A 25,360-nucleotide genomic window follows, 5' to 3' on the forward strand; every position below is an offset into this window, starting at 1 on the left:
CATTGCTTCAAATTCTTCTCATGGAATTCAGGATCACTTTTATTGCTGGCCTCTTCAGTATGTCTGATTTGTTGAAACGTAATCCCAAATTTGGCCCTATAGTAGGCTTCTCCATTACTGATTCAGAAGGATTACTTTGCGTCTACTGTTCAAAATTCCTTCAAGCATATTCATGAACAGAAATTAAAGCAAAACAAATTGTTTACTGCATCACCTTTTAAGAATTTTATGTTAGTCCCCCAAAATTAACCATCCTCAATATTTATGTTACACACATTACCTCAAAACTGGAAAGCTAAAATCAAAATAGCTGGAATACTGCATTACATGACAAGGCTGCAGTGATAGAAGGCTATGCGACATTCTTGTATGAATTCTTTAAGTTCTTTTATCCTCATGAAAATTAAATGCAACCCGCAAATAAAGCACCCACCTCCTTGATAAATTCTTACGACAGATTAGGCAATGTTTAAGATACCTGTTCATTTTTTTGTTGTTTGTTTTTGAGATTAGAAATAAATTTCCTGATACATGCTTCAGACAAGTGGTGTCTGGTCCACAGAAAACAAAGTTTGATGAAGTCCTTTCTGGTTAAAATAATTGTGCAGCTTTTTATGCTCAGTTGTATTTCACAAAGTCAATGTGAAAGCACCAATTCCTTATACTGAAAAGAATCTTTTAGCAATGATAATGTCAGAATGATTGAAATGCCTATGTAGAGGTGTTGAGTGTTTGTCTTAATTCTTCTGTAACATAAAAATGTACATGTGTGCATGATCTTGCTTTGTTGCATATCTTCTATGGGATGTGAGCCAAAGTCAGTAATAGTTTTTGTCCATTCCTTAGACCCTTAGCTGGGTCTAAGGAAAATTGTTTACTTTACAAGTACTAAGTATCTTAAATCCTAGCCAGCATTGTTATGTTAAGAAATACTTATTTTCCTGTAGGAGTTTATACAAAGAATAGAAATTTCCGGATGTATAAATCATCAAAAGCAGGAAAAAATGTGATTCTGAAGATAGCAGAGGATAATAAGTTTGTCCCTAACTGTGAAGAGAACATTTCCTTGGAAGAAGCATATTTTCTTTCCTCTTTGATCTGCAACATTAGGTAATTGTTTCATTCTGGTGAAATTTAAAATGTTTAAATACTTATTTTAGTGATTTGTCTCCTGAGGCAGTTACAAATACAAATAACTACTATCAACAGGCAGTTACTCCATGAACACTGTTACAGTGTAATTTAGGAGTTTCCAGTAGAATTCCTTGTTTTTGAAGAAAAAATTTCTTGGGACTCTTGTACTACATTCAAATGTTTAAAGAACACAGAAGATGCGGTATGGCTTCTGAGTTGTGCTTCATTTCTCTATACACAGTCAAAATGCTGAAATGTAACCGTTATTAAGTTTGGTTGGATTCTGTATAGTTCTGAAAGGAAAACCTACAGATTTCCAGTCAATTAAATATGAAGAGTCTAAATATTATTTTCCAAAGTATGATAAAAAAATAAAAAGGATTTTTGTACATGTTTATTTGCATACCAGATTCCATTTGGTACAGATACCTCCTTAGGCTGGATACTGGTACATACAATAATCAAGTTTTCTGTCTCTAGTCTAAACCTCTGATATATCTTACCCTGCACTGACTGTGTCTTAAGATGACCCTAATCATTACTGCAGCAGAAAGAAGGTTAAAGTGGTACATCCATCTGTATGGTACTATGTATAATATTTTTATTAAAAACTTGTATTTGTTGTGACTTAAATTTTTATATCCTGAAATGTTCATTATCCTGATCTGATGCCAGTGGCCCTGTAGCATAAATCGTGTAGTGTATTCAGATCACAGGTATCAGGCTGAGTCTGTCATAAATATGGATGAGAAATTCTGCTGTGTTGAATTTAGTCTTCTGTGATCATCTGGCTTCCAGCTAGTAATACGGCAAGGAAAAGTAGCTCATTGTAGAGAGAGGAAAAAAAAATTTGAAACCTTTCAAAGGGTATATATGCATAAATATTACATCTAGAGCAAATACTGCTGTAAGAGTGTGGACCGGCAGTCTTCAAATGGCTGGGTCCTGGGATTTTTGCCAGGAACTAAATTTTGCTACTTCTGGAGGAGGAAACCCTGCCCTCTGCTGGTGCAAGGCAGAGGAAGCTGTCAAAATGAAAAGAAAAAGTGCTGCAGGGATAGCGAAAGGTAGCATACAGAATCACAGACTGGTTGAGCCCGGCAGGGACCTCTGGAGGTCTTCTGGTCCAACCCCCTTGCTCCAGCAGGGCTGCCTAGAGCCGGTGGCCCAGGACTATGTTATGCTATGCCATACTATGAAATGTTACAGTATGTTATACCATTCTATGTTATGCTGTAGGAATCACACGTTTTCCTTTGTATTGTCTTTTTTTCTTCAGAGCAAGTCATGACACACAAGTTCTGTCATCTGGCTTTTCAGAGGAGGAGAGAAAAATGTCTGTTGTTTTAAACCGTGTAACTACCAGAAGCAGTAGAGGTACCTCAAGCCTCTTCTATAGAGGAGGGGAAAAAAAAAAAAAGTACTCAGATTAGATGTACTGTGACTTACACACCTGATAACCTCTAGGAGGGCTTTTCTTCAGTGAGCTTTCTGCAGGAGGCAGAGTACAGCTGTGCTGAAGGATGCTGTGTGGCACTTGAATGCCATTTACCCTCCCCTCCTGATCCCACAGCTGTCATGCTTTGTCCAAGTTCCTTTAGTACCTTGGGGGTGGGGGTAGCAGTTTAAAGATCTACAGGAAATTAACAGTGGCTTTATCCCTGGTTTTATTTAAGGATTTGGTGTGATTCATGTACATTTTTCTGTCTATGGTCTATATAGTGTTACAATTACATATTACAATGGCAAAACCAGTAACAGTATGTATATGTGGCCTTTGTTACAATTACATATTACAATGGCAAAACCAGTAACAGTATGTATATGTGGCCTTTGTTTTAACAGAACCCATGGAAGGTTATGAGGATTCACCATATCCAGAAATAGATTCTTTTGTTCGTTCTTTGGTTAATAAAGATGGGGTCCAAGGAGGTAAAGACGACTTTACTTTTTACAAATGAGTCTTCTGCAGCAGTAGTTTTAAAGAATTAATCAATTCCCCCTCCCCCAGGGATACGGCGATGGAATTATTTCTCTCTCGAAGAAATACTTGTATATGATATTTCTGGTTACCGCTGGTGTGAAAATATTGGAAGAGCTCACAAAAGTAACAACATAATGTATGCTCTTTAACTATTCACTGTTCACTTTAAACAGCTTTATTTATTTTCCTGCTCAACTGTTATTCTATAAAAATGCTGAAAAATTTATGGATAGAATGAGCACCTGTTACAATTTCTGCTCTCTTGCTCTGTGGGGATACACTTTTAAAAAAAAAAAAAAATCAAACTCTCCCCCCCCAATTTACTTTCTGATAACTGAAATTATATTTCTAGTATTTCTAGGAAGTAATCTTCAAGCTATTCAAAATATGTGCCTAAAGATGCAAACATACAAGTCAGAGTACGTTAAAGCTATTAAGTGCTACTATGCTTTGATGCTTCTTAGCTAGGAAGCTGAACAATCAGAAATAAGATAAAGAAAACAGAACACTTTTAAATTCATTCGCAGTGCATTCTTAAATTACATTCTTATGTTATTAAAATGACAAAGGTAATTCCTGCCACCACTTCAGTCAAGGTGAGCTTTGCTAGTGACTCTACAAGGACTTGGAATTCTTATAGTTTTAGCAAAGTAAGTATTGAAAAGTCAGGTTTTTCAGATGACATTAGCATTGCAGTATATCATTAGTAGAAATATTTCAACTTAAAAGTAATTCTATATAACATTTAAAATAAATGAAAGATAAGGAATGTATGTGTTTTTGAGAAACAAGGGTATTAAAAAAAAAAAGCCCCACAGCCACTATGCTGGATGAACTTTGTGTTTCTCAAGCAAGTTGCTTGAAGCTTGGTGTTTCTAAAGCACAGCTGAAAGAGCTGGGCTATCTCATCACTTGACAGGAAATAGTGATTTTTATCTGGCTTTTATAATGAAATTATCTGTAACGGTGGCAGCAACAAAATCTTACCTTACAGTTAGGCCCCATGTACTAATCTTACTTTAATGACTTTTTGTTCCAAGCTTAATGTAATGAAGTTGACTAAATTTCACTTTCGAATGTTCGTCTTAGAAGAAATATATTTTTAACTTAGCCTGAAGTTTACTGAAACAAATAACAGACTGTACAAAACAAGCAGGAAATAAGTATGTCAGAGTATGAAAGCAATATCCATAGATGGGGACAAACAAAACCTGTTCATTTAGTCTCAGAGTTTCCTACTTTATGCATTCACTTCATTTATGTACTGTTACTAAAAACTAGATTATTTTGTTCTTAGGATACTGGTAGATCTAAAGAAGGAAGTCTGGTATCAGAAGTGTCACGATCCAGTCTGCAGAGAAGAAAACTTCAAATCACAAAGTATGTATTCTGTGATTTCAAAGCAATGATACTTAATACTTTTTGGAATGTCAAGTTTAATTAATGCCATATATTTGATTTAGGTTTTCCATTACCACCTAGGATACGTCTCTCGTTTCTTTTCAAAGAGGTATGGTTTTGTCCTATCGATATGCTGAAGTTCCTGTGAGTAAAGCGCTCTCTGGAAATCATTGAAAACCCCCACTAACACAGTCTGTTGAGCTCTACAGAGTAGCTGCACTGGTATAGAATAGCTCCACAGAGCAGCTGTGCTGGTGCCGTAGCTCCATATATTCATTTTTAAGTTCTCCAGCAGCAGATCTAGCACAAAAAGTGTCAGCCCAAATAAAGCTAAGTTACTGGAATAGCATAACTTCACCTGGGACTAAAGACTTTCTTCTATTTTGGTCTGAACAGCAGTTCCCAATGCATAAACCACTAGACCAAAAAACTGCCTAAGTTAAGCTCCGCTGTGCATGTTTGACTTCATGCTGAGCCAGGTAAAACAGAAGTGCTCTTGGAACACCTGAGTCAGAGTCAAATTTAAGTCAGTGACTCTCAAATTTGAAATTCACTTAACTCTATTTTAGCATATTAAAGCAGTTATGTTTACCCATATGGGTAGAATATTTAAACTGACCTGATACTAGACCAGGATCCTGAGCCCTGAACATAAGTTTTTCCACCAAGAGTTGGCATCTTTGCAACTTCTAAATTTACACTTTACACTTTTAAATTTCATACTGGAGAATTGCACATTAGGCTCTACTTAAGCAGATCATCAATAGCTATTAGTGTTGTTTCATAGAAGTGTAATTTAAATGTGGTTTCAGATCCTGACTATCTTTAAACAGACACTGAAATTAGTTTTAACCTTGTATTATTTTAAGCTGTATACAACAGACTAGTTGTAGTTTGCTAGAAAACCAGCAAATTTCTATTCCTATTCAAATAGGTTCCACAGGTTAACGTGGCTATAAGTTAACGTGCTAGAAAATCTGTCTTGTTGGCCAGCTTTCTGTAGTATCCATTTTATGTTACTGCATGAGTTTCAAACTTTCAGATCAGAACAGTTAAAGGTATGAAGACCATTTTCATATGGAATAAGTAGTATTCTTGTTTCTAAAAGGAAGAAGAGTATACACTAATGCATGAAAAGGGGAACACAGAAGAAAAAGTAAAACCACCTTCTAGTACATCAGACTTGTCAAAAAGCTCAATATCTCTAGAAAAAAGCTTGTCTCAAGACTTCCTGTTGTCAGACAGTGAGTGGAGCAATGCAAGCGATGATGCCCGTTTCCTAGAAGCTACTGAAGATGTGGAACTAGCTGAAGCTGCAGATGATAGTCTGAATTATGCCATGGAAGAAATTCCTGATGAAGTTCTTTCAGAAGCTTTAAGGAAACAGGACACTTGCAATAAAGAAGGCAGCTAACCACAGCCTTGGCTAGCAGCTAGCACTGAAGCTTGCATATCATGTGCCTTCTGTGAAAGATACTACAATGTAGTCCAAAAGCGCTGTTCCAGAGCTGTAAGACAAAGAACTGAGTAATGGCTAAAACCCAGGTATTCTCACAACTGGATGATCTTCAACAAGCATGGGGAGATCATGGCAGATTACACAAGGGCTGAAGAGTGCTGGACTGAAAACTCATTGTGAACACTGCTTCAAGTTTAGTGCTTTTACCGCCCTCTGCTGTGCGGTTTCTATTTTGTTAGTTGTGTGTCCAAGTTTTACCGGTAAGCCAAGTAAAATAGATGACTTCCAGCAATGGGAGGAAATTATTTATTTATTTCAAATACAAATTTAATAAAAAGATTTGTCTATCAATAGTTCAACCAAAGTCTATGTATTCTCTTTTAAAAGTATATATTGCTTATTACTTTAACAGCCTAAGATTAAAACCCAACACCGTTAACAGAGCACAGAAGTTTTACTACTTTAACTGGAATTGCTATTTCATTAATTTCACTGACGTTCTGAATAAGTTCTCACACAGACTATGTGACAATAGAAAGATACAATCTCTGATTAAGTCACTGACAACTTTTAAACATTGAAGCAAAATAGAGCAACAATGATAAAACAAGCTTTAAGCACTGACCATTCTAATAATTGTTCCTAACAAATGTCAAAAAGCTTGTTAAAAACACTTAATGTTTCTCTGATAACTTCCCTCTTTGTACAGCCAGAGCCTCTTCCAGTTTCTTATTAATATTCTGGAAGTGTCTTTCTGCTCCTAGAATTCTCCGTGACTCCACCAGAAGAGCAGGGAGGCTGGAAGTTCCATACTGTTGTTAAAGAAATAAAATTACAAGGCAACATTTTTAACTGTTGGAAAAATCACTTACTTACTTACATATCTGTATTTATTTTTGCTCTATCTGAAATGGTGCAACGTGATTTTTAAAAGCGAAGAACAGCCAACATTAGAGAGTCTTCTGAAATGGTAGGATTTCCCTTACACATGGCAGGCGTGGAGCATTGTCAACAGAAAATACCACACCGGGTCGTGAGCCGTGGTGAAAGGGGAAGGAGTTCTACGACTACATGAGAAGTTACTCTGGTCATGAAATACAAGCACTGTTCTTAGCATTAAATACGTTAAAGAACAGACATGTAAGTACCAGAGCTTGCCCTACCTTTGAACAATAACAACAAAAGAAATTGATTACTTGTTTCTCACTGTTAAACTTTCTTCAATTTCTATAAAAAATGTTAGACCTGAGGACAACTGTTAGGCTTCTATGTCATTTGAATTCCTGGACATAGACAGGAAGGTGGCAGAATCCTCTCTGAAATACTTTATTTTCTAACATGAAACCAAAAAAATGAGTGAGATACTACAGTACAGTTACAGCAATGATTCTCAAGTTGCTCCCACAAAGACAATTAACAAAATACTGCTATTTAATATAAGTTAAACATTAACAGAAATGGCCATCAGTCCAGGAAAGAAAGAAGGGCAAGGGGACTGATCCAGAAAAGTTCAGAAACACATGCAAAATATATACTTACTACTAATGTTTCTTTTGGGTTTTCTTCTCTATAATCCAAACAGTCTTGCTGTAGCTGCTTTAAATCAGTAAGTAATTCAGTTGCTTGCCTCAAGGAAGATTTCCTTTCCTGTATCTCAGCATATTCTTTTTGTAGTTGTATCAGTTGTGGTTCAGCTCTGAAAAAGATCAAAGCTTTGATGACTATAGCTGCATATTTATTTCATAAGTAACTATGAACATATTTCCTCTGAAGAAGACTTAAGGGAAAGGTTGGTCAGAAATACAAAACATAGATTAGTATAACATAACTGTTTAATTAGAACAACTAGCTTATTATTTAAACAGGAGCATGGGTCCAAATCCACAAAAAGAACCCCAAACTTTTTTCCACATCTCTCTTTTGAGTCTGACAATATGGCCACTCTCTCTTAAGTACCTAAGTTTTTCAAGGGAAGTTTAAGTACTTGGCATTCTGCTTCTGCACACACCTGCTTGCAGGGTGAGGTGTTCAGTGCTTATGCTGAGCATACTCAGGATCTACAACGCTTCTGCCTAAGTAAACTGGAGGGCTCAATCCATTAAAATAGCACTCCAAAAACTGAACACCAACAGCCATTTTCATTTAACAGTGTTGCAGCAAAAAAGCTTTCTTAAGATGATCAAAGGACTAAAACACAACAAATAAAAAATGTGAAGACAGCTTTCAATCTGTGAGGGTGTTCAAACCTGTATTGAGGGATGCTTTTGATTAGTTCTTTGAGTGAAGTTCATCCATAGTACTGCAAAGAAAGTAAGACTCATGGCCACAGAGAAAGGGCTTCTAATCTGCCTTTGTGGATCCAAGCCCATGGTTCCCTACAGTGTTAACTTACAGCGTGTATGTTATATGCAGCTTCAGTATAAAGCCTGTCATTAGTAACCAACTGGATTTGGGGAAGTCTAATGGTTCTTCCAAAGAACTTAATTTCTGTGTTGTGTAGCTAAATGATACTTAAGATTAATGCCAAGTTAGGGAAGGGGAACTGTGGCCACATGAGATGGAAGCAAACCATGTACTCAGAGGCATCCCTGCCAAATTGCAGAGGTGAAATACATTCTCCCACCTCAAAACCAAAAAAGGCGTCTCTATTACCTCTGTAAATTTACGATTGATTGCCTTTGCAATTCCAATTGTAACATTAGTGTTTTTCTTATGAACATATGGTCTGAAATACCACCCCAGTAACTAGTTAGCTAGGAGAACTTGCAAGAATGTCTACATAGGCAACTGAAATATGGAAAGGAGAGGTTATCCTGAGCTTTTGTAAAAACAGAAAGCAATACAGAACAGAAGTAGAGTTTCATCAAAATGAAATGAAAGAACAAAAAAGTTATTTTCACTTCTGAGTTACAAAATACCAGACTCCTTACATTCTTCAGGCTATTATTGTGCATCATTAGAAACATACCCAATCAGCTCTTCTCTGAGTTGCAACAGTTGCTGCCTTTTCTTTTTGATGTCTGTTATTACCTGAAACAAATAGTGAGGAAAGTCTTTGAAATGGTTTCTGTAACTTCAAAGGCAAACAACTCAAATTTCATTGGCTTTTTTAGTTTGAGCTTTTATGCTTCTGATTCTGGGTGTGGAAGATTCCAAGACACCAGACCTTATAAACTGCCATATTTTACATTTGTATTTTGAACACTTTAAAGCTCTTTAAAATGTCAAACTCTCATCTCCATCCAAAATTTCTCTTAAGGAACACTGGATTTACAAGCATACAAAAGGAGTTTATGACATTTTGAACTCAAACATGACCAACTCTAGCAGGTTTTTGTTTGTTTAAAAAATGCAGACTAATACGAATGTATGTTCAGTATGATTGCCATAACTAAGGAACTAAGCATAATTAAGCTTTCTTTAATACAACATCCAATTAAAAAAAATCCCAAACTCATAATAAATTTAAATTTAGCAACTACAAATCTGATTTTAAACAAATGTGTAAGAGGCAAAATAAGGATAACTCTGAGTGGCTGTGAATGCTAGATGTGTATTAAATTTTCATTCTACATGCAGAGTAACTTACCATATCACCTCAAATTAACAAGACTTTAGCACATTAATTGCTACCTCCCAGAATAAGCTTTCTGTTGACTTTACTTGTTAAAAGCTATTTTGTCATCAAAAAAAGTTTGCAGAAGATGTTAGTCTGGGCAGAAAGCCTCTGGCAGAGAGTGCCTAACCTGCTCTTAAATATCTGTACTGTAGGGCATTCACCTCTCTCCTGATGAAACCACTGCAGTGTTTTTCTGCTCTTACACTAGTTCCTCCTCCTGTTGACATTCCCCTGTTGCATTTTCAGTCAATTACTACTCACTCTGAATGAACAGAGGAACTGCCTTCCTCTGAACAAAAGTTTTGCATATAGTTAGGGAATGCAGCTCCCTCAGACTTCTGTCCTTTAAACTAAGCAATCCAATTCTATCCTCACAGGTCACCATCTTCGCTGCTCTCCTAGATTCTATTTCATCTATGTTTCTTGAAGGTTAGCTCTCAATACTTAATTGGTTCTCCAGAGGCCTCACCAGTGCTCATTTAAAACAAACAAACAAACAAAGAGTAATTCACATGCATAGATACCTACACATCCTAATGTGCATTCCTGTTTGGTTTTTTTTTTACACCAGTATAGCAGTATACACATGGAGTTTGTGATCCATCGTATTTACTCAGATGTTTTCCAGAAAACCTCTGGTAGTTCCCTACCCTCTATTTGTGCAGTTGATTCTGTAACACAGTACACTTTTTGGTGAATTATTTTATTTCTTCTAGTCAACTTCTTGAAATTTCAATGCCCACCTCTGTACGCTGTACAATCTAGTGATATATATGTATTTACCTTAGCATTTTTTTTCTTCATATTCTTTAATTCCTGGACTTCCACTATCTACAGAGGAAAAGAAGAATTACAGATTGACTATGGATCTTGATTTCATCTCTATCCTCCTAAAAACATGGTTGCAAGAATTACTTTGGAATAACATAAAAAGCTATTTAAAAAAACCCAAACAACACTGGTTCAAAGGAAGATTACAAGTGTATCAGTTGCATATCAATTCTTTCCTCATACCAGAGGAAGACTGTTGCACAAAATTAGTCATCTTGCATCAGTTAGGGCAAGTAATACTCCTTGTACCAATTAGGGTAATACTACCTAGCTCAATTTTTCTGTAACTTTATATAAAATGTATAGATCTAGTCATTTTAAAACTTGCTCATTCTAATGAGTCAATTAGAACTACAGTTTTAGTACTTATCCATTGTACTTATCACAACTCCTACAAAGTTCTGAATTTATTTCACTCATTGTAATTAGTGAGAAGAAATCTTAGTCTTCCAAGCTAATAAGCTTTTTACAGTTAGGTTCAAACTGTTAATTAAAAAAGGATGATTTTCCCTGAACTATGTTAGAGGCCTTAGTCAAGCCTCTACACAAGAGTCACTGAGACACAGTATAAAGATTAAACCATCCACCTTTTAAAACTCTAGTCCATGAGCTTTTAAAACAGTTTGACGTAACTGCTCATTCAAATTATGCAGCTCTCCAGTTTTACCACATAATGCTTTAGATATGACAAACACTTCAGGATTATTAGATGCTTCCCTATTCTCAAGAGCTGACAATTTTGCAACGTACTTGTATGATAGCAGTGTTGTGTCTAAAGGCAATTCCCATGAAAGCCAGCATAGAAGCAGCTTTTATCCTGACAAGATATTTTTATCCTGACGAGATTAGAAAATTTGAAGTATCATAAAATAAACGTGTAAAGGACAATATAAAACCATAGGCATTTTGACTGCAATGTAATATGCAGCTCTATAATCACTACCACAAAATTGATTTTATTTATGGTGTACTTACAAGATCAGTGATTTGGTCCTTGAAAGCAGAACAGAAGCCATTGATAGCTTTTCTACAAATGTTCGATTCTATGCTTTGCCTGAAGAAGTCAGAGGGACAAAACAGAACTCATTTGGTTTAGTGTCCTGGTTTAACCCCAGCCAGCAACTAAGCACCACACAGCCGCTCACTCACTTCCCCCCCCACCCAGTGGGATGGGGGAGAAAATCGGGAAAAGAAGTAAAACTCGTGGGTTGAGATAAGAACGGTTTCATAGAACAGAAAAGAAGAAACTAATAATGATAATGATAACACTAATGAAATGACAACAGCAATAATAAAAGGATTGGAACGTACAAATGATGCGCAGTGCAATCGCTCACCACCCACTGATCGACACCCAGTTAGTCCCTGAGCAGCAATTCCCTGCCCCCACTCCCCAGTTCCTAAACTAGATGGGACGTCCCATGGTATGGAATACACTGTTGGCCATTTTGGGTCAGCTACCCTGGCTGTGTCCTGTGCCAACTTCTTGTGCCTCTCCAGCTTTCTCGCTGGCTGGGCATGAGAAGCTGAAAAATCCTTGACTTTAGTCTAAACACTACTGAGCAAAAACTGAAAACATCAGCGCTACCAACATTCTTCGCATACTGAACTCAAAACATAGCACTGTACCAGCTACTAGGAAGACAGTTAACTCTATCCCAGCTGAAACCAGGACATTTAGTAAAGGAGAAATCTCATCCAAAAACATTCCTTTGAGTAATGAATAAAACCCAATGTTAAGCAGCTAAGTAGCACAGGCAAATGCAGATCTTTCACATAGTAGCAATAGCTTAATTGCTACATTGAAAAACATCAGCTGAGATGTGTTGTTCTTATGTTTGGAAAAATACCAAATCCCTGGAGACCACCTCAAGATCACACATTAAAAAAATATTTGTATCACAGAAACCTAATAATCATTAAAATAACATCAGAATGTAACCATGCAATACTGCATTCCCTAAAGGGCAGCCCATTAGCAAAAACGCAGGTAATTTGTTTTTAAAACTTCGATTATTCAGCCCTAGGAAAGCAGAATATTTACCTGTAATTTGCTGCTATCTTCTCAAATTCAGCCAGAACAACATCCAGTTCTGTAATATCTCTAGGAGATCTCTTCAGCTCTTTGGGACACCAAACCTGTACAGAACATGGGCTATCCACTGAAACAACAGAATAAAGATAAGCATTGCAGAATTCAGGTACACGTTCTAAAATAATAGAAAAGTTATTGTGCCCACTGTTAAAACAACCATCTAAAAGTTATGAATACTTTAATATGAAACTTGAGAAGAGGGATATACGAATTCTTTCATCTGTCTTTGGCTGAGCAACTATGATATATTTATCTGGGAACACTTTAGAATTTGGATGATCAATCATATACAACTTCTTATTCTTCATCATTTCAAGCAAGTCCAGGAGCATGTTAGTGCACTAACTGATAAACTACACAGTCTACTGTAGATGTAGCTGTTTGTGCTGTAAAAACTATTAGCCTGAGTTTGGGCAACCTGCATTACTCAAAGAATCATGAGTTCTTATATTTGTATACATTTTGTATTAATACCATATATGCTTCAAAAGAAAACTATATACAAATATGTTTCTTTAAACTTTGTAACAGTATTATTAACTAATTCCACAAAAAAGTTAACCCATGTTTCTTCACACACTCCCAAATGTAAATCTAGTACTTGAATGTGATGGGGTACCGTTCAAAGGAAGCAAGATGACACCCGAGAAACAGTTTCTCTCTACCAAAAAACGCTACTGTCTTGAAGCTCCCTATCTCAAAGGTCTTTATACTAACAGCTGTGCCTATGCCATAAGTCAGGAGCACTCCAAGTTTGGCCCCACAGCTGATGCTCCAGGCTTCCAGACCAAGGGATGTACTGAAGTGTCTCACAGCTCCGTACCCATGGATCCAGGCTTCCCTCCAAAGGGAACCAGGCTGCATGCAAGGGATAATGCACACTTATGCTTTACCCTTCCAGGGGAGTAATAGGCAAGTCCAGGGATGGAAACCACTGGGATCAGAGCTCTGTGGCACACCAGCCCCTCAATTTAACCATTGCTAATGAGTGTCTATACCAAAGCTGAAACTAAAACCTTCCATTTCTAGAAGTGGTATGTTGTTACATACCAGAAACGAAAACCACCAAGTTATGGAAAAGCACTCATCTTCAATGAGGAAAAACTATATGGGAGTTTGAAAAGTCTACTTTACCAGAAGGATCTGATGTGTTCTCCTCTGAAGGCTGCTTATTCTTCACCTGGAATCGAGCAGTATTCAGAGCCTTCTGTGATATAAAAAGCAGATTAACTTCCAAAAAAATCCCTAGGTTTACTCATTTAAAATTCTGAGAGGTGGCAATTAGGCAGAATGCAGGAAAGCATTTCCTGACTGAAATGTCAGTATCATTTACATAGGCCGACTTCACCAGAATCACAGCACAGTGATCACGCTGCTGAGGGACAGCAGCTGCCTGACCGCACTGACCAACAGACGTGTCAGCCACTGGCCATGCAGCAGGAGTAGAACTATTTTAAGGGGCATATAGACCCTCAGTTCAGCATAGTCATTGCCCAGTATTAACACTTCTCTGATCAGCAGTGCCTGCTCACCTTCCTTTTCACCCACGTTCTGTGCCAATTCTTTCTCTACTGTGACTAGTTTGTGACACCAACAGCACTTTTACAAGAGTGCTGCATACATGCAGTTTACTGATGAAAGACGTAACACTCTGTACTGAATTTTATGCCATTTTCAACAATTCCAGTAAATTTCAATACGTAAAAAACTTTTATGCAAACTACTGCATAGCTTCTTTTATCATAGGCCTACTTTCTCAAGTCTGCAGATAGTTAACTTCCTCTGTATGCCTGGAAGCTTTGTGGGCCAAAAGCATTTTACGCTAATTGTGGTCTCAGTGTGGAAAAACACTCATTCAAAACCAAGTGGTTTTTGCTCAATTCTAATATATATTCAAAATTAACTTCAGCAATAAAAACTCAATTCTCTCATAAATATGTTTTACTTCAGTACTGAACAAGTACAAAAGATTTATATTCCATTTAGTATGCCGTTCTTTAAGAACACATATTCCAAGGATATGAGGAAGATATTTGAAAAAAGAAAAGAACATATTCCCAAATGAGCAAGAGAATGGGCCATAGGATCCAGGAACACCTGGCTGTTGTATTCCCCACTGACATGATGACTACAGCTTTAACCATTTCACAGGAATACTCTGAGGGTTAATGACTTCGGATACAATTAAGTACTAAGGCCATACTAAAAAACAAATGAAAGTTCTTCCTCTCCCTCTCCTCTAATGCAGACATGGCATGAAGTAAGTTAAAATTAAATTGACTGATAATACTCAGGCAACTTTTTCTGTACCACATTCTCCTTAAGGGGTTCATCTTCAGGATCAGCTGTGTTGGATTTCTGAACATCACCACCAGACATTTTTGAGCGACGCGGTTTTTTACTAGGAAAAGAAAAAACATCCACACGTAAACTCACTACACACTGAGAAAGAATGATCTTCAACCATATACACAACAAAATCTTGTGTTTTGGGGAACATTTTGTACTGCTATGTCATTTAGTTTGTGTTTCCTAAATAGACTACATAAAAAGTTGCAAATGGTATATAAAGGGAACAGAATCTTTATCCCTCAATAGCAAGCCTCACAACAATTTAGAAATCCATTACTAACTGACCACCGGGATAGCCATGCTGTATTGAGCAGAAACTTCGAAACAGAGACAAAATTATTATTGAGGATATTTTAGCAGGAATGGAGAAGGCTTTCTTGGTGGGGGGCAGGGTTGGAAATAAAAAAAAACAAAAAAAATACATACTCTTATACAAGCCCTATTATTGTCTTACTATTTTATTCAGCTAAGAACTATTTCAGATTTAAACCAAATTTAACAAATGAGAAGCATACTAAAATTTGCATTAAAAGATTTAAAAAATAATTTTCTTTGTTACATATGATCTAACTGGCTTCTACCTATTTTTCAGTTTTTCTACCTTTTAACTTTAGACAGCAGCATTTAGAGAACTAATTAAAACCTCACAGAGATATTTTAAAATCCTTTAATATAAAAAAAATACAGTAAGTACTTAAATCCATGTACTGCTCACAGAAGGCAGACTCTATTTATTCTCCCATTCCTTTTCTACATTCCTCAACCTTACTCTTTTGGTTTCTCATCTGGGAAATTTTAAGTTAAAGCATCTGTTTAATAAGCAACTAGGGAAACCTGACAAACAGAACATTTTTCCCATTTAATCTAAAAATCTAAAGATTAAATTAAATGCTGGCAATTACTTTTTTCCAGACCTTCCTTCTGTATTTTTCCGTTGCAGTGCTGAAACATGACGAAGTGACTTGTCTTGTGAACGTTCCTCTCCATAAGCATCCACAGCAGTACTGTGCAAAGGGTGATCTAAAAAGAACAGAAAATAAGCTGTATGAAAATTGTTCCCATCTGTTCAGGCAAAGAGCGTGGACATGCTAGCAGTGCCTGCCATTAAACCTTTAGTTAGAGCATTTGTGGTTTGCTCACTAATACAAAGAAAGTCTTGTTAAAAGTATTATTTGAGGATTAGGAAAAATATATATGTAGTGAAAAGCTTCATAGTTTCTATGCTCATCCACCTGCTATTTCTTTATAAACCAAAACCAAAGGTGCAGGAAAGCTCAGCATGTACATATGGCATATAGCAAGCAAAACATTTTGTACAGTTTATGTAAAGTCTCTCTCTGCTATAGCATACATCAATCTTCTATACATTTAACAACTACTTTCTAAATTTTATCTTTTTTTTTTTTTTTAATACGGATTTTTAGCTGCTTTATTGGATGCTATAAGGCAGTTACAACTACTACAGAATGTTTGTAAATGTAGAATTCTTTCAGGTAGCTACCAAACCAAATAGAACTCTGAGAACTTTACAGCTTTAGTATGCCTTCCATAGTATAGATTTCTTTTTTCAAGCACACTCCCAGAAAAATTTAGTGTTAGCTTACATTAGTGTTAGTGGGCATCCTTTTTACAGTTTTAATAGATACCACAGAACTGAGGAAAAGAGGAGCTTTTAATTTTCCAGCCTTTCCCGTATGACAACCCTTTTGCTATATTGTTCTTTATAGCTCATTTTCAATGCTTTTTCTAGTAGTTACATATATATTTCCATAATTTTCTTAGATTAGTAACTATTATAGGTGAGAAACAGCCCTTAGCATTTTCTCTACAACTTCTAATTACACAGTTTTTCAAATATTTTTCTTACTAGCATTGACATATAAGAGCTACATATATTTAATAATAGAGGACTTCACACAGGGGCACCTATTCAGTCTAAATTGATTCTCTTCCAGTATACTGAGAGACCTCATTACACAAGTCCCAGACGGAGCATGAAAGTGGCTTTAATGCCTCACCAAAAATAGTATGTTTTTGTGATGTTACTTTTTTAAAGTAACATCTGAAAGTGGCAGAACAACATCCCCGTGAATGTCTAAGTTTGCTGCCATGAATACTCTTACAATAGCAAAAATTTCACTTCATAATTTGTGACTTAATGGAGAATAACTTACGATATTGAACTTTCATTTTAAAATGTAAATTCTTACACAACTGCAACGTTATATTGTGTGAAATTCTACCATTCAGACTATAAAAGTTGAATACCCAGTATTTTTCCATTAACTTCTGCTTGCACATATTACAACATTATTCTTGTTACTTCCTAAATGACAGAAAATAACACTGCTCTCAAAAAAACCTGTCTCTCCTGCTCCTAACTTTCTCTGGCAAAGAAACAATACCTTTTCCTAGGTAAGCATTGGACTATTTTGCCCATATGGTTTGTTCATGAAAATCACACATTAAATGACATTCCAGTTAATACTAACCAAATGAATCGTCAAGCTCCTCAAGCTGACTTGCTTCCGCTACCTTCAATATCCTTGAGACATCCGGTTCCTCAAGTGGAAGTAATTTGCAATGAGAACGGGACTTGGCTGTGTGTTCCTGGATGGGTATGAAATTAATAGCTAGTTCATCCAGCTCTTTGAGTGTAAAACAGATGAAATATGGCAATGACTTTCAAGAACGTTTGACTAGAAATACATTTAACCAGGATCATATTGACTACTGAGCTACGATACAAAGTATTTGAAGCATGTGTTTTTTCTTTATGCTATGGGTATTTTCCCCTAAGAGAAGCGATAGCATAAACCTGATACATTCTGCTATTTGATACTGTACTGTAGTGTGAGCTTTGTCTTATTTCATAAAGTTAAGTGTATAAGCTTAGACATCTTATAACAGTCTAATATCTGGTTTCTACGATCTGTGGCCTTTTTGTTTTCAGGCATTAAAATATTTCTTCTTTCATCTCTATATTACACAAATTCCCATCCTTGTCCAATGTAATTATTTTCATTTTAAAAAACTGAAAAGCTGTAGTGTAACTCCTTATAAAAAGAGGAATTTATAAATCAAATATTACACAAACACTTCAGTAAAGCAGAAGGGTAGAGGAGAATGGCACTAGTTTGTGAAATATCTGTAAACATGTCATTCACACGATAAGTGTGGGAGTGAATTTGCTCACTAATTTGTGTGTGTGCATGGAGAGGGAATTATAAGGAGAAGACACCGACTTCCTGAACTTTTAATTTTAGCAGCACTTAGCAGTGCCTCAAGTTTTGTTATGGTACAAAATATAGACACATCAACTATTTCCCCTTCAAGCTATTCTCTTTAATTTTACAAAACTATTTTCAAACTTTTGCCTGTTTGAAAGTCAATAGCCCATCTTGCCTGATGATGTACTTACTCATTGTCCTGGTTTCAGCTGGGATAGTTAATTGTCTTCCTAGTAGCTGGTATAGTGCTATGTTTTTGAGTTAGGTGTGAGAAAAATGTTGATAACACACTGATGTTTTCAGTTGTTGCTCAGTAGTGTTTAGACTATAGTCAAGGATTTTTCAGCTTCTCATGCCCAGCCAGCAAGAAGGCTGGAGGGGCACAAGAATTTGGGAGGGGACACAGCCAGGGCAGCTGACCCAAAATGGCCAACAGTGCATTCCATACCATGGGACGTCCCATCTAGTTTAGGAACTGGGGAGTGGGGGCGGGGAATCGCCGCTCGGGGACTGGCTGGGCATCGGTCGGCGGGTGGTGAGCAATTGCACTGTGCATCACTTGTACATTCCAATCCTTTTATTAGTACTGTTGTCATTTTATTAGTGTTATCATTATTAGTTTCTTCTTTTCTGTTCTATTAAACCGTTCTTATCTCAACCCACGAGTTCTGTTTCTTTTCCCGATTTTCTCCCCCATCCCACTGGGTGGGGGGGAAGTGAGTGAGCAGCTGTGTGGTGCTTAGTTGCTGGCTGGGGTTAAACCACGACACTCGTAAAAGAAAGAAAGAAAAAAAGGAGGAAAAAAAAAAAAGAAAAACTTGCACGCCCCAAACCTGCACCAGCAGGGACTGCACAGCACAGTTCCCAGCAAAGCCCCCCCCCCCCGTTAACACCTGCGCATCCACCTCCAGAGCCAAAACCACAAAAGCACAGTCAAGCAACAAAACGTTGTAATGCTGTAACTCACCTTTAATTTATTTCCGGAACGGTTTCTCTTCATTTTCTTCTTTGAGGACATTCCACCGTTCAGTACGTGCTGCCAAATACACAGCTGAGGATTAAGCTACCGACGAACCGTCCCCGACGCACATCCACTCTCTCTGCGTCAACACCCGGGAGAGAGCAGGAAATCTTCGTTAGTTCACTGCGCGACGCGTTAACTCACGGCAGAAGCAGTAACGCCCGCTGCATGACACCAGCCCGACGCCTGGCGCCGTTTCTCCCCTGCAGGAGGCCCCAGGAGCCCAAGGGCGGCCCGGCCCGGCCCGGCCCGCCGCCTCCGGGAGGAGAGAAGGCGGCCGGCGGCCCCCGTCGCTCTCCCGGCCCTGCCCCGGCCCGGCGGACACCGGCTCCCCTCGGCCCGAGCCCCTCCGGGGACCCCCCCGCCGGCAGCCGCGCCGCCTTCCCGCCGCGATTCAAACCGGCCGCCCGGCAGGCGGGAAGGGGAGGCGCGACGAGCCGGCGCAGCCCCGGAAGGGGAACCGCCAGGGCGGCGGAGGCCCCGCGGCCGCCGCCACAGGCCCGCGCCGACCCCGAGCGCAGGCGCCCGCCCGCCCCGCCGGGCGGGGGCGGCGGCAGCGCGGCTGAGGCGAGGGGCCGAGCTGCGGCCTGGGCGGGAAGGCGGGAGCGAAGAGCGGCGGGGCGGGGGAACCACCCCAAAACCCAAACCAACAGCCGGCCGTGGTTTCTTATGTACCACCCCCCCACACACGCCCGATGCCACGAACCGATGCTGCGCGTGGGTGGCACTGCATGAACAGGCCAAGATAGTGACCAAAAAAAAAAAATGTAGGATGCAGATGGAAAACTTGTAATGCTGTTCTCTCAGGCATGTAGTGACTTAGCAATTTAATTGCTAACAGGAGGTTTAGCGATTTGTCAAGGCCTACTAGGCTGTTCTTCCGGAGATCACCAGCTGCCCACCTTTGTCCAACCAAATAAGTTAAAACACAGTGAAACACCACTTTAGGATTAACAAGTGGCGAGTTCTCTTCATGCTTCTAACATGCGAGCAGTAGCACCCAGCCCCGCTGAGCAGCCCAGGAGCCCGAGGTTACAGGCAGTAGTACAGACGGTGTACAGCACAGCTTTGTTTCTGTAGTGATAAATGGCTCTTCCAGAAAGCTTTGGTTGGTAGGATGTGCTAAGACCATAAAGCTTAGACCCAGCTCTCGCCCATCTCCAGTAGGAGAGGTGTGGTGACACTTGGCCTTTCCAAGCAGCATGTGCACATATTTGAATGTGGTACTGGATAACTGACAAAAATTTGGATTTCCTTCAGTAGGGAAGAGGTATACAAGTGAACATAGAAACTACTCAAAGGAGAAAGCCTACCATGGCTACGGACAGAAGTGTGCTTATTGTTTCACAATAACATCTGTGTTAACATTGAGCTCTAAACATTGTCTTGGTGGTGATGCTTCATCTACCCTGATCTGATAAATCTCATCGTGATTAAAGCAAGATGCACAGTATAAGGGGGAAGGGGAGGAATGGTGACAGAGCAGAGGAGGGACAACCACTACTACCCAAAAGCAGCATAAGAGTTTAAGAAAACTCCAGATTTCACTCAAAAGTTGTTCATGATAATGAACACTACCTAACTGTCAGAAACCATACTGAAGACAAAAGTAAAGATTGTGGTGGTGGTGGTGTTGAAGAATACTGACAGAGCAAGTTACATGCAACAGCATCCCTTTCTTACAGATACTGGCCAAAAAACTTACACACAAACTTACCTTCCAGAAGTCAAATGTCAACAACCAGCATTTATCCTTTAGTATGTTTGTAGCAGTGGAGTTTCACAGCTTGTCAGAGTTATCAAATTACACCTGGGCTTGTTAGTCAGCAGCACCTTTCCTTGATAAACAAACACTTCACTGAGTTGAAATGCAGAAATATTTATTTTGGTTTCCTTCATTGGTTTTGAAAATTGTTTTGGTTTTATAAAACATAGAAATAGCCAACACTAAGCAAACATTTGAATTCCAATGTAACAAACTACTGCTCTAACAGTTGACTTGGATTTGTGTACCTTAATTGCACACATGTATGAAATTATGCTACAGGGTAGTGCATTACAATCACACACAAATCTTAGTGCAAACCTTGTTGTGCTTGTATTTTACATATATCCATGTTTTCAAAAAACAGCAATGAATGCCAATGCAAAACCAACTCTGTTAAGGATAGCAAAAGACTTATGCTGTAATAAGGCTTATTTCTGCTGATTGCTCAAACAAAAGGTAACTAGTTATTTTGTAATTTATCTGGGAATTAGGTTTTTATCCCTGAACAAATACCTATCCTGTGCCAACACACAGTTCTGTTGGCATATATAAATACTTCCAATTGCTGCAAAGCATCAGGCAAAAACATTCTACCTGACCTATTTTGCTATTTAGTGAAGAATACTCAGTGGCTCATACATAAAGCACAGAAAACTGAGAGGTTATGTCAGAAGCTCTTCTGCTTATAGAGGACCTGGCACATTTTAAAAAAAAAATGCATTTTAAATACATGTTCATTACAGGGAAACAAGTGGCTAGTATAGGTGCAATGTTTACCTGACTGTTAGCATAGCCCAGCCTCCTGAATGGTTTTGCTTTTCGGTCTCTAGTGTTCTTGCCAGAGTTAGGATCTGTTCATTTACAGGGCTGGCATTACTCTGGATTTGTGTTAATGTAGCAAAGGCTACGCTTGCTGAATTACCTGCATCCACACTTCCAGTGCAGAACCACCAAATGCAGACTTACTCTGAGGAACTCCTATTCATCAGTCTCTTTTGTGTAGAGTTCTGACTTCTACCTTATAAAAGTACATCTCAGAACTGGCTGCAGATATATAGAAGGGAGGAGGAAAAAAAAAACCCAACAAAACAAAAACAACCCACCAACCAAAAAACACCCACACAGATGCCTTGCCCCTGTTAATATTAGGACTAATGCAAGATGTGATACCAGCTATACAACTGTAAGGGTATTTTTTTTTTCCTGGTGGTTTGTTTTGGGTTTTTTTTGAACAGATTAAGTAATCTTTCTGAGGATGCAAGATACTTAGAGGCATTTTCAAACCTGCCAAATCCTTTGTGGAATTGACAACTGCAAAATACACTGCAGACAGCAAACATGCTGGCAATAAGAAAACCTTAGCTCCTTGGCGAAGGAGAGTCCCATTTTTGGCCAAGGAAGTCTTAAATAACTTACATATAGTTACCATTTATAGTTAAGGCTCTTTTTGGAAATTGTAGGTCACCATAAAAACAGTATGCAACACAACTTGACAGTAAGGCAGTGTTCCATTTCTTCAATGTTCCTATGGGGCAAGTACCCATTTTTGTACAAGTTAATGATTGCACAGTTTCCTTCCCTATGTTTGCTGTAGTCGAATTACAGATATGAAGGCCAACAGTAGACATCAGACATGTGCCACTTTCCTCATTCCATTCTCAGTTACATTTTGGCATTAGCATAGAGTTCATCTATCTGTGACTGGAAATATTTTCGCAGTTCTGGTCTCTTCGCCTTCAGTGTTGGTGTCAGCAGGCCATTTTCAATAGAAAACATTTCAGTGTGCATGACAATGTCTTTGACCTGGAAAATAAAATTACTAGTCAAACTGCATTCCTTGAAATAGACAAGGATATTAAAAAATTGCCCAGACATCATAAAAGCCCATCATTTAAAAAAATTTTCCAGATACAAATTAAAAGCAGTTTCTGGACAGTCAGATTATATTGGTGTACAGAAGTTTAAAGAACTAGGCGTTTGGTTCTCACAAGCATCTTACCTGTTCAAATGACTTCAAACCAGATTCTTTCCCAATCCTCACCATGTCTTCCAGAATGTGTTTTTTGAGGTCCTGTGGATACAGAAATGCATTGTATAGCTTGAAAAAGTTGACGCAGAAGAGCTAACTGTTCTGTTAGATATGACTCACCTTGTTTTTGCATAGCTCTTCATATGAGCCTTCAAATCCCTTTTTCTTGGCCCAGGTGCGCAAAGTCTCAGGATCAGGTACCACAATAGCTACTAAGAAGGCCTAAAAAGAAATTTTTGTCAAGCTTTTCTTTTTTTTTTCTTTTGAAGTCAACACTTGAGTTACTACACATTTCTTACTAGTCAGTGTTAGGTTTTGGACAGCATTTTTGATCCTGCTGTAAAGTCAGCAGCTTTCTGCTACCTGAACACAGGAGTGCAGTTCAGAAGCTTGCACTTAAAGAGAATTACTCTTATTAAGACCCACATTTCAATTTACACCTGCAAAAACCTGGACCTCTTGGGTTTTGGGGTTTGGGTGTTTGTTTGTTTTCCCCCTGCACACTGGTAGCAATTGATACACAGTCATTAATACTCAAATTAATCCAGCTCCACTACCTGGTCTGAAACTAAATCCAGAAACATGCTATGTAACTGCTGGAGTCAAAAGTACATTCAGAACCAAAATGCGTAATGTTAAAAATTTTTTTAACATTTCAGTCCCAAAGTTTGGGGTAGAGAAGAAAGGAAGACTCTTCTGCAGTCTCCTCTTGCATTAATTTTTAAAGTTACCTGCAGAATGCTTACCTGCAAGCTCTCTCCATGGACAAACACCTGAGCAAGTGCTTCACATCTCAGATACACATTTTCTATTTTCTCTGGTGCTATGTACTCTCCCTGGGCTAGTTTAAAGATGTGTTTTTTCCGGTCAATGATCTTCAAAGTACCATTCTGTTGACAGAAATAACTTCCACTCAGAAGAGGCACTTAAAGTGAAAAACCTATCTATACAGCTTAAGCATGCCACATGAGTACAGTAAAATAGTGCTAGAGCCAGAGTACTGTCAAACTAATGTTAGAAGAAAACAGGCTCTGCACCCATCTAACCTAAACTAGGGAAAGCCTCAGGATTGGCACTTAATACTTTTTTAGCCTCAGGCACACAGGTTTATCTACATCAGTAATTACCTTCCTCCTAAAATTACTTCTCTTTCTTCTAATTAATTGTGTTCAATACCAAATATTTTCTATTTTATTTGTTAAATTAGTGCTAATTACTACAGAAGTACATTTCTATAAGTTAACTTACTGGTAGCCATTTCCCAATATCTCCTGTATGAAGCCAGCCATCTTTGTCCAGAGCTTCTGCTGTTTTTTCTGGATCTTTCAAATAGCCACAAAATACATTTGGCCCTTTTACACACACCTGAAAACAGCCATTTGTTAATGTATGCTACTATGAAGGGAAGTTAACAAACACTATTTGCAATGAATGCTTTCTCCAGTGGTTCTCAATAACCCTCACTAAAAAGACAAGATTAAGTTTATGCATCAGTACAGAAATCTCTACTCATAGTTTTTGGAGACCTAATATTTTCCATTGATATGAAGTATAATAAGAAGCAACTGGAAGCATCTGTTCTCTCCCAGTCTAGTAGCAGTGTTCCTACCTGCTATTTAAATAATCTGAATTTATCAGAGGAAATTTATCTGAAGAAATTCTACTGGATCCAGAAATATTTCCCCTCAGCCTGGCAACATGTTCATTTCAGCTTTGGTAAACAGCAGGGGCATTGTGCTAAAACTAGCAATGAAAAAGCTGTACATCAAGTAAAATACATGTTTGTTGTCCAAAAGTAAACCAGTTAATACCTTAGGGCTTAGAGCACTCAAACTTCTCTATAAAGGAAACCTGTAATTTCTTTAAATTGAAGGTTGTCTGGATTTGTGTACCACGTAGAAAACCAAGAACAACTTCTCTGGATATAACTGGATGCATAGACATTATTAGGATCAAAAGATGTGCTTACAAGGTAGGAGAAAAGGGCCAATAAGATTAAAGGTTTATAGGTGAAGAGGTTGCCAGAGAATCTGGTCAGACCTTACAAGCTAAATTAAAATAATTAATAGGGTATCTGTCAGAGACCATAAAAGTAAAGCCACTAGTCAGGAACATGGAGTAGAGCCTAAAGTATCCAGACATGATCCCAGATTTAAGTATTTTCTTCTCAATATAACACCCAAGGTTGCAGAAGTTTTCTTTGGTGGGGAGAAGGGGGACACAGAATAGGACTCATGTTATTTAAGGATCAACAGGACTATAAAATACCTCCTTAGATATTGAGGATAGGGAGAGGGGCAAGATAAACAAGATGGAAGCAAAACTTAAAAGATGCCTACTGCACACAACTGTTGGGCAATCACAAGTCCAAAAACCCTGAAAGCTCTACACAAGAGTCCTCAGAAGCAACAAAGGATTTGAACTATCACACCAGCTT

General features: G+C 38.2%; 3 protein-coding genes across 19 annotated transcripts in view; 1 reads left to right on the forward strand and 2 right to left on the reverse strand.

Moving 5' to 3' along the window:
- Window positions 1-6,329, forward strand: part of PRIMPOL (primase and DNA directed polymerase) — a 21,754-nt gene extending 15,425 nt beyond the window's left edge. For 12 of the 13 annotated variants that reach the window (XM_069788032.1, XM_069788111.1, XM_069788100.1 and 9 more), the window contains 7 exons: window positions 948-1,110; window positions 2,414-2,511; window positions 2,980-3,066; window positions 3,146-3,254; window positions 4,416-4,498; window positions 4,582-4,628; window positions 5,628-6,329. In XM_069788032.1, coding sequence (XP_069644133.1) covers window positions 948-1,110; window positions 2,414-2,511; window positions 2,980-3,066; window positions 3,146-3,254; window positions 4,416-4,498; window positions 4,582-4,628; window positions 5,628-5,933 — 893 coding nt within the window. In that variant the 3' untranslated portion in view covers window positions 5,934-6,329. The remainder of the gene's footprint in view (window positions 1-947; window positions 1,111-2,413; window positions 2,512-2,979; window positions 3,067-3,145; window positions 3,255-4,415; window positions 4,499-4,581; window positions 4,629-5,627) is intronic. The other variant, XM_069788116.1, reaches the window with a different exon arrangement.
- CENPU (centromere protein U) lies at window positions 6,262-19,617 on the reverse strand. 4 transcript variants are annotated; one of them, XM_069788176.1, is made up of 11 exons: window positions 19,073-19,617; window positions 17,368-17,485; window positions 15,790-15,895; window positions 14,834-14,924; window positions 13,658-13,727; window positions 12,473-12,590; window positions 11,404-11,482; window positions 10,381-10,428; window positions 8,947-9,008; window positions 7,518-7,674; window positions 6,262-6,790 (listed from the first exon to the last, which is right to left on the reverse strand). In XM_069788176.1, the coding sequence occupies exons 1-11, from the start codon at window positions 19,121-19,123 to the stop codon at window positions 6,653-6,655; spliced, it is 1,038 nt and encodes a 345-aa protein (XP_069644277.1). In that variant the 5' UTR covers window positions 19,124-19,617; the 3' UTR covers window positions 6,262-6,652. The 4 variants fall into 4 exon arrangements, with proteins under 4 accessions (XP_069644277.1, XP_069644258.1, XP_069644268.1 ...); XM_069788157.1 differs by having other exon boundaries at window positions 15,778-15,895; XM_069788167.1 differs by having other exon boundaries at window positions 13,658-13,730; window positions 19,073-19,616.
- Window positions 19,618-20,989: 1,372 nt separating this feature from the next.
- Window positions 20,990-25,360, reverse strand: part of ACSL1 (acyl-CoA synthetase long chain family member 1) — a 41,574-nt gene continuing 37,203 nt past the window's right edge. For both annotated transcript variants that reach the window (XM_069788206.1, XM_069788199.1), the window contains exons 17-21: window positions 24,172-24,288; window positions 23,670-23,813; window positions 23,044-23,145; window positions 22,894-22,965; window positions 20,990-22,697 (exon numbers count right to left, since the gene is read on the reverse strand). In XM_069788206.1, coding sequence (XP_069644307.1) covers window positions 22,557-22,697; window positions 22,894-22,965; window positions 23,044-23,145; window positions 23,670-23,813; window positions 24,172-24,288 — 576 coding nt within the window. In that variant the 3' untranslated portion in view covers window positions 20,990-22,556. The remainder of the gene's footprint in view (window positions 22,698-22,893; window positions 22,966-23,043; window positions 23,146-23,669; window positions 23,814-24,171; window positions 24,289-25,360) is intronic.

This window comes from Haliaeetus albicilla, chromosome 1 (assembly GCF_947461875.1).
Source record: "Haliaeetus albicilla chromosome 1, bHalAlb1.1, whole genome shotgun sequence".
In the NCBI taxonomy this organism is placed as follows: Eukaryota; Metazoa; Chordata; class Aves; order Accipitriformes; family Accipitridae; genus Haliaeetus; species Haliaeetus albicilla.